This window comes from Heterodontus francisci, chromosome 3 (assembly GCF_036365525.1).
Source record: "Heterodontus francisci isolate sHetFra1 chromosome 3, sHetFra1.hap1, whole genome shotgun sequence".
Lineage (NCBI taxonomy): Eukaryota > Metazoa > Chordata > Chondrichthyes > Heterodontiformes > Heterodontidae > Heterodontus > Heterodontus francisci.
This window is the reverse complement of record NC_090373.1, coordinates 141,081,451-141,096,297: the sequence shown is the minus strand read 5'-3', so window position 1 is coordinate 141,096,297 and position 14,847 is coordinate 141,081,451. Positions and strand designations below refer to the sequence as shown.

The following is a 14,847-nucleotide window of genomic DNA, read 5'->3' as shown; positions in this document are numbered from 1 at the left end:
GCATATTATTTAAATGGAGAGAGACTGCAGAACTCTGTGGTAGAGGGATCTGGGTGCCCTGGTACATAAATCACAAAAGGTTGGTATGCAGATACAGCAAGTTATTAGGAAGGCAAATGGAATGTTGTCATTTATTGCAAAGGGATGGAATATAAAAGTAGGGATGTTTTGCTACAGTTAAATAGGGTATTGGTGAGACCACATCTGGAGTTCCGAAGAAGGGTCACTGACCCGAAACGTTAACTCTGCTTCTCTTTCCACAGATGCTGCCAGACCTGCTGAGTGATCCAGCATTTCTTGTTTTTATTTCAGATTTCCAGCATCCGCAGTATTTTGCTTTTATTTAAAAAGAGACAGTTGGTTTTGGAAAAATGAATACAGCCACCATCTTTGCTCTCCAAGATGACACAGTCACCATAAATAACCTGGAGTGCTGTGATATTCGCCATATCTCCAGCACACCAACTAGCTTTGGTGAACAAGCAGGTTGCATTTCACCACAAGATAACTCTTACTGTGTTGACTTTACATTGTACCGAATTGCTTTAAATAAAAGTGGTAGCGTAGATGTTCACTCTTGGTGCTCTAAAATCTGTGCCGCACACAGTTGATAAAAAGTCTATTCTTTTTCAATAATTATTTTTTTTTATTCATTCATGGGATGTAGGTGTTGCTGGCAAGACCAGCATTTACTGCCCATGCCTAGGGAAGTTCCAGAAAGACCTACAACGTGACAATTACATTGCTGAAAAGAAATTTTTTTTAAACCTTTTATTATAACCAACATATTACTTGACAGAGAAATGCCCAAAGCATTTTAGTTAGAAAAATTATTTCTAAACTCAGTGGGCGTGTTGTCAGTAAATACAGCAGTTATTTTGCATATAGCAAGATCCCATAAACACGAATGACACGCCAACCTGTCATGCAGGCCCTCACCTGCCAAGAATGAGACACATTAATTTTGCCACATGAACATTGATTTTTAAATTGTTACTGGAGTAAAGAAATAACTTGTTTTAAAAAAAAAGTCCCTTGAATGGAAAGACAATTGCATAGTAACACACAGTACTTGGAAAGGACAAAGGGGCCACTCCCCGCTCCAATTTAATCCACAATGGACTTTTGATTACCAGACGTTGAAGGTGGAGAAGCTAGCATTCCAGGTTAATTGCTAAGATGGCCGAATACACAAACAGACGTGGTCAGACCAGTTTAATCACATGACTAACTGGCTGTTGAGAGTTTTTGAATAAGAACTTGCCACAGAATTTTAAAGCTAGCAGAAAGCGGTTTGCTCCTGGACTGAAAAAGACCTCTCTCCTGTCTATTCTCATCTCTCTCACCAGCTTCGGAAACCACTGAAGACATTTGAACCCCAAGAGAGAAAAGTCTCCTACAGTGAACAAGGTTTAAGAAGAATACTGGGCCCCAACGAAAAGCAAGATCTACCGACAAGCAAGGACTACAGCGAGCTCGAAGCACAGCAACAAAAAACCCTCTTCAGAGATGGCCTCATACCTCTCTATTTTTCTTCTGCTCTTTTCTGTCTCTATTTGCATGTGTGTATCGTATATGTATGCTGATGCGGCGTGTATCTGTAGGCATTAACTGAATTAGAGTTTAAGTTTTAATAAATTTCACTTTTCTTCTTTAAACCCAAGAAAGCCTGTTTGTGCTAATTTCTTTGCCTTATAATTGGAAAGTGGTGAAAAAGGATTCGCCAAAGGGGAATCAAAACACAGTGTGTTTAAAAATTAAAACCCTGTTACAATAAGACCAGGTGAAGGCTGAAAGAGACCTCTAGACACCTTTCTCACCTGGTCGCAACACTATTTTTGGTAGTTTTAATTGAGGGAAAAATGTTGACCAGCACATCAAAGCTTCACATTTTGAACCTTTAATGCCATCGGAACCTGAATGGCCAATTTCAATATGATAAAACAGGATCTGGCCAAAGTGGACTGGGAGCAGCTACTTGTAGGAAAGTCTACATCAGACCAGTGGGACTCATTCATAAAGGAAACATTGAGAGTTCAGGGCCAACATGCTCCCGCAAAGGTGAAGGGTAGGACAAACAAGTCCAGGGAACCCTGGATGTCAAGGGATAGAGAGGGTTGGATAAGGAAATAAAAAGGAGGCTTATGGCAGATTCAGAGGGCTGAAAACAGCAGAGGCCATAGAGGAGTATATAAAGTGTAGGGGGGTACTTTAAAAAGTAATTAGGAGAGCAAAGAGGGGGCATGAGAAAACACTGGCAGGCAAGATAAATGAAAATCCCAAGGCGTTTTATAAGTATATTAAGGGCAAGAGGATAACCAGGAAAAGAGTAGGGCCCATTTGGGACCAAAGTGGCAATCTGAATGTGGAGCCGGAGGAGGCGAGTGAGGTTTTAAATGATTACTTTTCATCTGTGTTCACTATGGAGAAGGACCATGTAGGTGTAGAGATCAGGGAGGGGGACTGTGATGTACTCAAACAAATTAGCATTGAAAGGGAGGAGGTATTAGCGGTTTTAGCGGGCTTAAAAGTGGATAAATCCCCAGGCCCAAATGAGATGCATCCCAGGCTGCTATGTGAGGCAAGGGAGGAGATTGCAGGAGCTCTGACACAAATTTTCAGATCCTCTCAGGCCACGGGAGAGGTGCCAGAGGACTGGAGGACAGCGAATGTGGTGCCATTATTCAAGAAGGGTAGTAGGGATAAACCAGGTAATTACAGGCCAGTGAGTCTAACATCAGTGGTTGGGAAAGGATTAATCTCCACTTGGAGAGGCAGGGATTAATCAGGGATAGTCAGCATAGCTTTGTCAGGGGGATATTATGTCCAACAAATTTGATTGACCTTTGAGGAGATGACTAGGTGCGTAGATGAGGGTAAAGCAGTTGATGTAGTCTAGATGGATTTCAGTAAGGCTTCTGATAAGGTCCCACATGGGAGATTGGTCAAGAAGTTAAATGCCCATGGGATCCAGGGCAATTTGGCAAATTGGATCCAAAATTGGCTTAGTGGCAGGAAGCAGAGGGTGATAGTCAAGGGTTGTTTTTGCGATTAGAAGCCTGTGACCAGTTGTGTACCACATGGATTGGTGCTGGGACCCTTGCTGTTTGTAGTGTGCATTAATGATTTAGACATGGAACTTAATCCTGAGAAGTGTGAGGTAATGCATTTTGGGAGGCCTAACAAGGCAAGGGAATATATAATGCATGGTAGGACCCTAGGAAGTACAGAGGGACCTTGGTGTACTTGCCCATAGATCACTGAAGGAAGCAGCACAGGTCGATAAGGTGGTTAGGAAGGCAGATGGGATACTTGCCTTTATTAGCCGAGGCATAGAATATAAGAGCAGTGAGGTTATGATGGAGCTGTATAAAACTCTAGTTAGGCCACAGCTGGTGTACTGTGTACCGTTCTGGTCACCACACTATAGGAAGGATGTGATTGCACTGGAGAGGGTGCAGAGGAGATTCACCAGAATGTTGCCTGGGCTGGAGCATTTCAGCTATGAAGAGAGACTGGATAGGCTAGGGTTGTTTTCCTTAGAGCAGAGAAGGCTGAGAGGGGACCTGGTTGAGGGGCATAGATAGGAAGTAACTTTTTCCCTTAGCGGAAGCGTCAATAACCAGGGGGCACAGGTTTAAGGTGAGGAGCAGGGGGTTTTGAGGGGATTTGAGGAAAAAAATTTCACCCAGAGGGTGGTTGGAATCTGGAACGCACTGCCTGAAGGGGTGGTAGAGGCAGGAACCCTCACAACATTTAAGAAGTATTTAGATGAGCACTTGAAACGCCATAGCATACAAGGCTATGGGCCAAGTGCTAGAAAATGGGATTAGAATAGATAGGTGCTTGATGGCCGGCATGGACACAATGGGCCGAAGAGCCTATTTCTGTGCTGTATAATTCTATGACTCTAGGAACTACCAGAGTGGACAAAGGAAAACTCAGTTTAGTGTTTCCCACTGCAATCTTTGTCTGTGCATTTGGAGGGAAACCTGTGCCTGCTGCCCTTGCCCTTCTAGGTGGTAGAGGTCATGGGTTTGGAAGCAGCCGTCAAAAGAGCCTTGACAGATTGCTGCAGTGCATCTTGCAGATGGTATACACTGCAGTAATAATGCACCAGTAGTGGAGTGAGTGAATGTTTAAGGTGATGGATGGGGTGCCAATCAAGCAGGCAACTTTACCCTGGATGGTGTCAAGCTTGAGTGTTGTTGCAGCTGCACTCATCCAGGCAAACAGGGAGTCAGGAGGCAGGCTACTCGGCACAAAATTCCCAGTCTCTGAGCTGCTCTTGTAGCCACAGTACGTGGCTGGTCCAGCTGAGTTGCTGGTCAATGTTGATGGTGGGGGACTTAGTTTAGTTTAGAGATACAGCACTGAAACAGGCCCTTCGGCCCAGAGTCTGTGCCGACCATCAACCACCCATTTATACTAATCCATTTATACTAAGCCTACACTAATCCCATATTCCTACCACATCCCCACCTGTCCCTATATTTCCCTACCACCTACCTATACTAGGGACAATTTATAATGGCCAATTAACCTATCAACCAGCAAGTCTTTGGCATGTGGGAGGAAACAGGAGCACCCGGAGGAAACCCACGCAGACACAGGGAGAACTTGCAAACTCCACACAGGCAGTACCCAGAATTGAACCCGGGTCGCTGGAGCTGTGAGGCTGCGGTGCTAACCACTGCGCCGCCCCTTAGTAATGGTGATCCCATTATAGTCAAGGGGATATGGATAGATTCTCTCTTGTTGGAGATGGTCATTGCCTGGCACTTGCATGATTCTAACATTAGTGCCACACAACGGTTAGAGTACAGAAGGAGGCCATTTCACCGGTCGTGTCTGTGCATTACTTGCCACTTCAACTCAAGCCTGAATGCTGTGCCGTTCTTGATGCACGCAGGCATGGACTGCTTCATTAACTGAGGAGTTATGAATGGAACTGAACACTGTGCAATCATCAGCGAACATCCCCACAACTGACCTTATGATGGAGTGAAGGTTATTGAGGAAGCAGCTGAAGATGGTTGGGTTTAGGACACTACCCTGAGGAACTCCTGCAGCAATGTGCTGGGGCTAAGATAATTGGCCTCCAAAAACCACAACTATCTTCCTTTGTGCTAGCTTTGACTCCAGCCAGTGCTGAAGTCAGAGCAACCAGTGGTAGCACTGTATTTATAAATACAGCACACACTATTTAAGCCAATAGTTTCACAACCGATTCAACACTTGTATGTGGTTTTAATAATTTCATTGTCCATTCCTCCCCCACCTGTGATCCATTTGAAAATATCTGAGGAAGTTTAGCAGATACAGTTTTTAAGGAGAGTTTATTAGCTCCCTCCCTTCCTTCAATTTCCTGTTCCCACACCTAAAATCAAACTTTTCTGATTCAGATTTATTTATTACAGGTAGAGGTCATATGGACAAGGAATTCACAACGACAGAGTACATTGTTCTGCTCGACTGTCTACATTTTTGCCGTGCAGCTACGTGGTGAATTATTCCTACTCAATTTTTCGTGAATATTTACAGTTATTCACATTTATACTTTTGTACTTATGCGAAGAAAAATCGTCGATGTATTGTACAACTATCTACACCAGGTTCAAATGAACCCACTAGTTACAAGCACGAGAAGGCGTTCGAGGGTGTTTGGTACTCAGTAAAGTTTTGAACAAACCACACTGGAGTAAATACACCACCAATACTGCATTTTACTGTGACAAGATTCCGCTTAATTTAAACTAAAAAAAAAAGGTTTCAACAACATTTAAGCAGCTACAAAGTAAGTTTATAAATAAACAATACTAACACTTTGTTTCCGAGAACGAGCTGACCCATTGGTTTGTAAGACAGAACGCAATGAATGTTATTAGGATCCCACCCACACGTGAAAAACTTTCTCTCTTAAACTTCTTTGAAATTTGCTACCTACGATTGGATGCTAAATACCACGGCTATCACCAGTCATTTCAATTCGGCTATCACCAGGGCCCAAGTCGAAGTGCACAGATGTGGATCTGAACATTGTGAATTACATTGCAATGTAACTGATCAGAGATAACAAACCCCAAGCCCACCTGCCACCGGTTGTCCTCTCCTCGGACAGTGCAGCCATCGCGGCGGGATTGCGCTGTTTGACATGCTGATATTTTACACCCACACAAGCTTTCCCTTTCCAGCACCGGCCGCCACCAGCAGCATGAAAAAATGTCGCCGCCGAGTTGTTTGCAGGTTCCCCTTCCCTTCCCTCGCTGCCTCCCTCACATCAGAGGCAAGGCCCAGGCTTGGAGGCCTCGGTTGGGCCACCTGCCGCTCCCCTAAATATCCCGGCACTTTAGTTTTGTTTTTTAAAGATTGAACAGCCGAGGAAAAGGGTATGAACCCGAGTTTAGCGGCTCCGAGGCTTGGCTGCGGCTGCAGGAGCTTTCTTTGAACGGATCACAGTCACCGGCCTGACGCCGGCGGGCACCGAGGGACAGAAAGTGCGCGCCCCCTCCCCGCGCTGCGTGTGCACAATACACCGCGCCTGCGCGCTCTCGAGCATCAGGGCTCGTCCGTGCCCATTTGGATTGGAGCAATAAAATTTCTGCAAGTGGCTCCGCAAAAGACTGCGGATGCTGGAAATCTGAAATAACAACATAAAGTGCTCACCCGTCTGAAACGTTAACTCACGTCCAAAAATTGCTGTGACAGGTCCACGAACCCTCGACCATTTAATGTCAATGATATATTGCCCTGCAAGTTACTACTGGAAGTGGAAGATGGCACTGCAGGGAATCTGGGTGAACAGGTCAAGCAACTGTATAACTCCTTAACCATTCAAACTGAAACAAAGACTGAGGTAGGGGAGGGGGGTGGTGCTGATGCTGGAAATCTGAAATAAAAACAGAAAGTGCTCGAATTACTCAGCAGGTCAGGTCTGTGACCTTTCATCAGAATTGACAAAAGTTAGAAAAGAATTAGGTTTTAAGTACAAAGTGATTACTGACAACGCAGCCGGCAGCTTACGTCATCCAACTGCACCAATCTGCGAAGATTGGGTCCTACCCGCTGCGCATTCGCTGAGTTCCGCAGTGCCAGGACTGCTAGCGCATGCACAGATGACGTCATCGTGTAACGCGGGCAGATGGTGGAGGGATCCGGGCTGGAGAGAACATGGGTGGGGGGAGAGGAGGTCTGGGGAGCAGGGAGAGAGCAGAGGTGGGGGGAGAGGGGGTCTGGGGAGCGGGGAGAGAGCGGGTGTGGGGACAGCGCGGCCAAAGACCTTGCTGGTGGCGGGTGTGCTCTCCTCCTTTCCCCCGCCGCCCACTCCGGACCCCCACCACCCAGCTGCTCACTCACCCCCCCCCCCCACCCGCTCGCTCACAGCAGCCGGCCCACCCACCCCCCCCCCAACCACTGACGCCCGCCCGCCACCTCCCTCCCCTCCCTGGCTCGCTCCCTCCCCAGCCCGCTCGCTCCCTCCCCTCCGGCCATTGTGTGCTGCCATGTATTTAGGTTGCCATCGTGTGATTATTTCAGCAGCGCCATCTTTAAGTCAGGCAGCTGCCTGATGTCAGAGACTGTGACATTTTCGTGGCACAGGCTGCTTTTGTGCATGTGCCATTGCAGCGCCACCTAGTAATGGCGTTGTCAGCAAACGCAGCCTTTTAAGTAAGTGAAGCGGGGGTGGTTGGTAGGGAAGAGACCAAAAGGATGGTGTTTGAAAGGGCAAAGGGCAGGAAAGATTAAATAACAAAGCTGTCCTGGGACAAAGGCAAAGAGTGTGTTAATGCTTGTGGTGAGAGACAAAGATTTAGTCCAGAGAGTTAATAGCAGAATAATGAGCAGCTCTGTCTACATGAAAAACAGGCACATGGTTAAATTTTTTTTAATTTTTAAAAGGCCAGTCATGCTCTGAAGTTATTGAACTCAATGTTCAGTCTGCAAGGCTGTAGAGTGCCTAACTGAAAGATCAAGCACTGCATCTTGAGCTTGCATTAATTTTCACTGGAACACTGGAGTAGGCCTAAGCCAGAAATGTTGGCATGGCAGCAAGAAGGGTTGGGGTAGTGGGGGGGGAGGGGTTGAAATGGCAAGCAACCGGAGGTTCGGCATTATGCTTTCAGACTGAGCAGAGGTGTTCCACAAAGCGGTCACCCATTCTGCATTTCCTCTCCCCAATATACAGGGATTGTGAGCAGTGAATACAGTATACCAAATTGAAGAAAGTACAAATAAATCACTGCTTCACCTGGATGGAGTGTTTGGGGCCTTGGATGGTGAGGAGAGAGGAGGTAAAAGGGCAGGTGTTACACATCCTGCGATTGCATGAGAAGATGCCATGGGAAGGGGATGATGTGTCGGGGGTGATGGAGGAGTGGACCAGGGTGTCGCGGAGAGAATGATCCCTTCGGAATGCTGACGGGGAAGGGAGGGCAAGATGTGTTTGGTGGTGCCATCACGCTGGAGGTGGCAGAAATGGCGGAGGATGATCCTTTGGATGTGGAGGCTGGTGGGATGGAAAGTGAGGACAAGGTTCGAGGGGGGGAAGGCGTGAGGGCAGAGTGTGGGAAATGGGTCGGACACAGTTGGGAACCCTGTCAACCACAGTGGGAAGGAATCCTCAGTTGAGGAAAAAGGAAGACATGTCAGAAGCACTGTTCTGTAAGGCTGCATAATCTTTAAGGACTCCATCCCATTCTCCCAGTTTCTGTCTCCAATGCATCTGTTCTGATGATGCAACCTTCCACAACAGTGCTTCTAACATGTCTTCCTTTTTCCTCAACTGAGGATTCCCTCCCACTGTGATTGACAGGACCCTCAACCGTGTCCGACCTATTTCCCACACTGCTACTCTGACCCCTTTCCCTCCCTCCCAGAACCTTGTCCTCACTTTCCATCCCACCAGCCTCCACATCCAAAGGATCATGCTCTGCCACTTCCAGCATGATGCCACCACCAAACTCATCTTCCCTTCCCCTCCCATCAGCATTCCAAAGGGATCATTCCCTCCGCGACACCCTGGTCCGCACCTTCCCATGCAATCGCAGAAGATGTAATACCTGCCCTTTTACCTCCTCTCTCCTCACCATCCAAGACCCCAAACACTCCTTCCAGGTGAAGCAGTGATTTACTTGTACTTCTTTCGATTTAGTATATTTTATTAGCTGCTAACAATGCGGTCACCTTTATATTGGAGAGACCAACCACAGATTGGATGACCGCTTTGCAGAACACCTCTGCTCAGTCCAAAAACATGACCCCGAGCTTCCAGTCGCTTGCCATTTCAACACCACCCCCCACCCACTCTCATGTCAACATTTCTGTCTTTGGTCTACTCTAGTGTTCCAGTGAAGCTGCAAGCTCAAGGAGCAGCACCTGATCTTTCGATTAGGCACTCTACAGCCTTGCGGACTGAACATTGCGTTCAATAACTTAAGAGCACAACTGGCCTCTTTTAAATTTTTTTAACTTTTTAACCATGTGCCTGTTTTTCACATAGACAGAGCTGCTCATTATTCTGCTATTAACACTCTCTCTGGACTAATGCTTTGTCTTTCACCACAAGCATTAACACGCACTTTGCCTTTGCCCCAGGACAGCTTTGTTATTTAATCTATCCTGCCCTCTGCCCTATCACACACCTTCCTTTTGTTCGCTTCTCCACCAACTGCACCCCCTTCACTTGCTTAAAACCTGTTTCTTTTCTAACCTTTGCCAATTCTGATGAAAGGTCACTGACCTGAAATGTTAACTCTACTTCTCTCTCCACAGATGTTGCCTGACCTGCTGAGTATTTCCAGCACTTTCTGTTTTTATTTTTTTTAACATGTAATTTGGAGTGGGTGAATTCAATTTCAAATCAGGTACAGAAAGAGAAATAAAAAGTGAGGGAAAAGTTGGACTGAGAGAGAAAAGTGATAGAAAGAAAGAGTTTAAAAATAGTATTTTTAAACTCCAACAATTAAAACCTGAAAGAATGAGAGTCTACACTTTAATAGTTAATTTTCAGTGTCAGGGAGGCTGACTGGCAGTAATTAACACTTATCAAGTTATTAAAAGGTTACTTAGACTTGAGTTAACAGCTTAACACTCTGTGGCGACTTTACTGCATGTCCGCCCTGCAAGTATAAGAACTTCATGTCACTTAATGTATTTGAATGGGGATCCAAACAGCAAGATGTCAATTTCGCAAAACAAACAGCAGACTGACACATCTCGGACAGCAACTTGTCAATTTCCACATTTAATCATGCATCTGCCCTTGCCAGAAGTTGCTGTGGCATTTGTTCATAAATAACGACAAGTGCTATTAACCTGACCATTAATTGGAGAGCAAATTTTTGGCCTGTTTCTCAGCCCAGTTCAGGTCACTGACCTGAAACACTAACTATTTCTCTTTCCACAGACACTGAGCTGTTGAGCATTTACAGCATTTTCTGCTTTTAATTTAAAGGAAACTTTCATTGATGGTAAATCATATCATTTTCCATTTCAATTAAACAGTGTATGACTCGCATTCTCTTTCCCAGGGCACAGAAAAGACCATGGAAGGGATGTAGACAGCCAGAGTTGCCATCCCACAGATCACACTCATCCTGGACCTGTGAATTCTGAGGATCATGCTTTTTCTAAGTAAATTATAGGGGTGCCCCTATTTGTACTGAACTTGAGTATTGCTGAAAAAGGAGACATGTTGTCGAAACTTTTCATCATGCACTCATCAGGACAGATGCAAGAATGCCAAATTTCAAAGGAAGCAACAATTTATACTGCATGAGAAAAGGGCGCTGATTGGTTGAGGCATTGTCATGGAGAATGCACCAGGGAACCATTGTCCCCCACGTTTTTGTTAATTCATAAAAGGTGCTATGCCTAGACATGTTCCTTTTACCTGCAGAGGACAAGTCCCTGCATATGAATATATGTAGCTTCTAGCAAGCCTGACTAATAATCTTAAATTGGTTGTTAGTGCAATTTTTAGCAGAGTCAGGATTGTTCAGTCAGTGCTGTTCAATCGTGGAATCACATCCACCTCTGCCTATTGCAAACAGCCAAAGGGATTGGTTTTTGATACAATCCATCAATCGTTGGGACGTACGACCTACATTCCTGACATCATACCAGCACTGGAATTCATATACCACATTAGTCATTTGTCTGGTAGGCAGAATGTCTTTTTGGCTTGATGGCAGCATCCTGTTCCTTGGATTTGAGTGGCTTTTCAACACCATACACCATCATCACTGAAGCAACCAGTTGATCTGGAATAGTACTTTAAAATTGTGGGAGCAGAACAATTTTAGGCAACCTTTGGACTCATAAATACATAGAAACAGCATACCTGCTAACGTGTTTTTGAAGTGTGCAGGCAATTTGTTTAAGTGTGTGGCCCCATTACATTTTTTTGTATGGCTGCGCACACACAGTTACTTAAAGGGGCCAACTTGTGCACAGCCTGCGTGGGAACTTTCAGCCACACAGCTTGGAAGGAACATTGCATTACAACCTGTCCATGTCAGTATTTACCTTCCAGCCAAGCAAATATTTTAATCACATTTCCCCACCCTGTTCCTATATCCTTCAATCCATTTTAAGCATTGGGTTTCTGGCATTCAGTGGCATTATGGAGGGGGATGCCTGGTAGGGTTTGGTGAATTGGGGTTCAGAATGTTGGGATTGGCTTAGTGATAGATTTCTGGTGTTTGTCAGAAGTCGGAGTGAGGTAGGTCACATACTGATCTGACAACATTGACAGCTAAGTTTCTACGAAAGTTCTGAAAACATTGAATTAAGTGTTTTGTGACTTACTTTTTCTTCAATAAATGAATACGAACATACAAATTAGGAGGAGTAGGCCACTCGGCCCCTTGAGCCTGCTCCGCCATTCAATAAGATCATGTGCTACAGATCCATAAATATATAAAATAAATACAGAAAATTCTACTTTCTATAACTGTGTCTGGGCCTCTTGAATTTTAAACAGACACATGACTGCTTTAAAAATAATGATTTTCAATTTTAATTAGTAAAACAGTTAACAATCTAAGCAAAAAACTGCCGATGTGGAAGAAAGAACTGAAAATTCTGTAAACATTCAACAGGGCCTGCAGTTAAGACAAGTTAAAATCTCAGGTGCAGACTATTCATCAGCACTGTTGATGCTTTCTGAAGTCAAAATGATTAATACCTTTCATTTAAACATTTGGACAAAAAACTACTCAAATTCATGCCTTTCCAAAGTGTACCAACTGAAATACTCTAATACACAGACAGAATTTGACGTTAATGAGTAAGCAGGTGGAAAGGGGAAGGCAATAGGTGAGGTGAATGAGTGAAGTGATGGAGTGGGAGTAAGTGCAGGAAACCAGATGGGAGGGGAAAGGAGCTTGCGAGGCAGTAACAGTGAAGCCAAGAAAGGGTATGTACAGAGAGAGATGGGAAAGGGACAAGGTGGGCCGTGGCACTTGGGGTGCAAGTGAGAAAGACTTACATTTATGTAGCACCTTTCAAGGCGTAATGTGCTACACTGCATTCACCAGATCACATAGATACAAAAAGTAATCAAAAACATTAATGAAATGTTGACCTTTATGTCATGCTAGGCCCCTACCTGCCAAGGATGAGGCACACTAAGTTTGTCATGAACATTGATTTTAAACTGTTGCTGGAGCGAGCAAAGGATTTGTTAAACAGATCAGCTGTGGCTGGAAAAGACATTTGCATATTAACAGACAGTGCTTGGAAGGAGAAAGCAGCCATTCCCTGGCACATTCAACCCACAATGGACCTTGATCACCAGGTATTGTGCGTAAGAGGAGCATTCCAGAGCTTGCTAAGGTGATATAATCCAGGACTGGTTAGACCAGCTGGTCACATGACTAATTGGCTGTTCCAGGGTTTTTGAACTGGCCACAGAGAGTTTGAACTCAGAAAGACTGTTTGCTCCTGGACTGAGATCTCTCCTGTCTGCCCCCAAATTTTTCTCACAAGCTTCCAAATCCACTGAAAACACATGAACCCCCAAGAAAGAAGTCTTCTACAGCGAACAAGGTTTAAGAAGAATACTGGGCCCCAATAAAAAGCAAGATCTATCTATCTATTGCGTGCAATTCTGGTCGCCACACTACCAGAAGGATGTGGAGGCTTTGAAAAGGGTACAGAAGAGGTTTACCAGGATGTTGCCTGGTCTGGAGGGCATTAGCTACGAGGAGAGGTTGGATAAACTCGGATTGTTTTCACTGGAACGACGGATGTGGAGGGGCGACATGATAGAGGTTTACAAAGGTATGAGCGGCATGGAAAGAGTGGATAGTCAGAAGCTTTTTCCCAGGGTGGAAGAGTCAGTTACTAGGGGACATAGGTTTAAGGTGAGAGGGGCAAAGTTTAGAGGGGATGTGCGAGGCAAGTTCTTTACACAGAGGGTGGTGAGTGCCTGGAACTTGCTGCCGGGGGAGGTGGTGGAAGCAGGTACGATAATGACGTTTAAGAGGCATCTTGACAAATACACGAATAGGATGGGAATAGAGGGATACGGTCCCCGGAAGTGCAGAAGGTGTTAGTTCATAAGATCATAAGAACTAGGAGCAGAAGTAGGCCGTTCGGCCCCTCGAGCCTTCTCCGCCATTCAATAAGATCATGGCTGATCTTTTCGTGGACTCAGATCCACTTACCCGCACTCTCACCGTATCCCTTAATTCCTTTATTGTTAAAAAAGATATCTACCTTAGCTTTAAAAACGTTTACTGAAGAAGCGTCAATTACTTCACTGGGCAAGGAATTCCATTGATTAACAACCCTCTGGGTGAAGAAGTTCCTTCTTAATTCAGTCCTAAATCTGCTCCCTCTAATCTTGAGGCTATGCCCTCTTGTCCTAGCTTCACCTGCCAGTGGAAACATCCTCTCTACTTGTATCTTATCTATTCCCTTCATAATTTTATATGTTTCTATAAGATCCCCCCTCATTCTTCTGAATTCCAATGAATATAATCCCAATCTACTCAGTCTCTCCTCATAAGCCAACCCCCTCAACTCCGGAATCAACCTAGTGAACCTCCTCTGCACCCTCTCCAGTGCCAGTATATCCTTTCTCAAGTAAGGAGACCAAAACTGCACACAGTACTCCAGGTGCCGCCTCACCAGTACCTTATACAGCTGCAATATAACCTCTCTGCTTTTAAACTCAATCCCTTTAGCAATGAAGGACAAAATTCCATTTGCCTTCCTAATTACTTGCTGTACCTGCAGACCAACCTTCTGCGATTCATGCACAAGGACACCTAGGTCCCTCTGCATAGCAGCATGCTGCAACTTTTTACCATTCAAGTAATAATCCTTTTTACTGTTACTCCTACCGAAATGAATGACTTCACATTTATTAACATTGTATTCCATCTGCCAGACCTTTGCCCACTCACTCAATGTATCTATGTTCCTCTGCAAAGTTTCACAGTCATCTGCACACTTTGCTCTGCACTCATCTTAGATTAGATTAGATTAGAGATACAGCACTGAAACAGGCCCTTCGGCCCACCGAGTCTGTGCCGAACATCAACCACCCATTTATACTAATCCTACGCTAATCCCATCTCCCTACCAAACATCCCCACCTGTCCCTATATTTCCCTACCACCTACCTACACTAGTGACAATTTATAATGGCCAATTTACCTATCAACCTGCAAGTCTTTTGGCTTGTGGGAGGAAACCGGAGCACCCGGAGAAAACCCACGCAGACACAGGGAGAACTTGCAAACTCCACACAGGCAGTACCTGGAATCGAACCCGGGTCCCTGGAGCTGTGAGGGTGCGGTGCTAACCACTGCGCCACTGTGCCGCCCTCTTAGTGTC

At 45.2% G+C, this 14,847-nt stretch overlaps 1 protein-coding gene across 2 annotated transcripts in view; it reads right to left on the bottom strand.

Annotated features, from left to right (window-relative positions):
- The window catches only part of rngtt (RNA guanylyltransferase and 5'-phosphatase), a 441,527-nt gene extending 435,010 nt beyond the window's left edge, over positions 1–6,517 (bottom strand). For both annotated transcript variants that reach the window (XM_068026609.1, XM_068026610.1), the window contains exon 1: positions 6,093–6,517. In XM_068026609.1, coding sequence (XP_067882710.1) covers positions 6,093–6,156 — 64 coding nt within the window. In that variant the 5' untranslated portion in view covers positions 6,157–6,517. The remainder of the gene's footprint in view (positions 1–6,092) is intronic.
- Between the last annotated feature and the right edge of the window lie 8,330 nt (positions 6,518–14,847).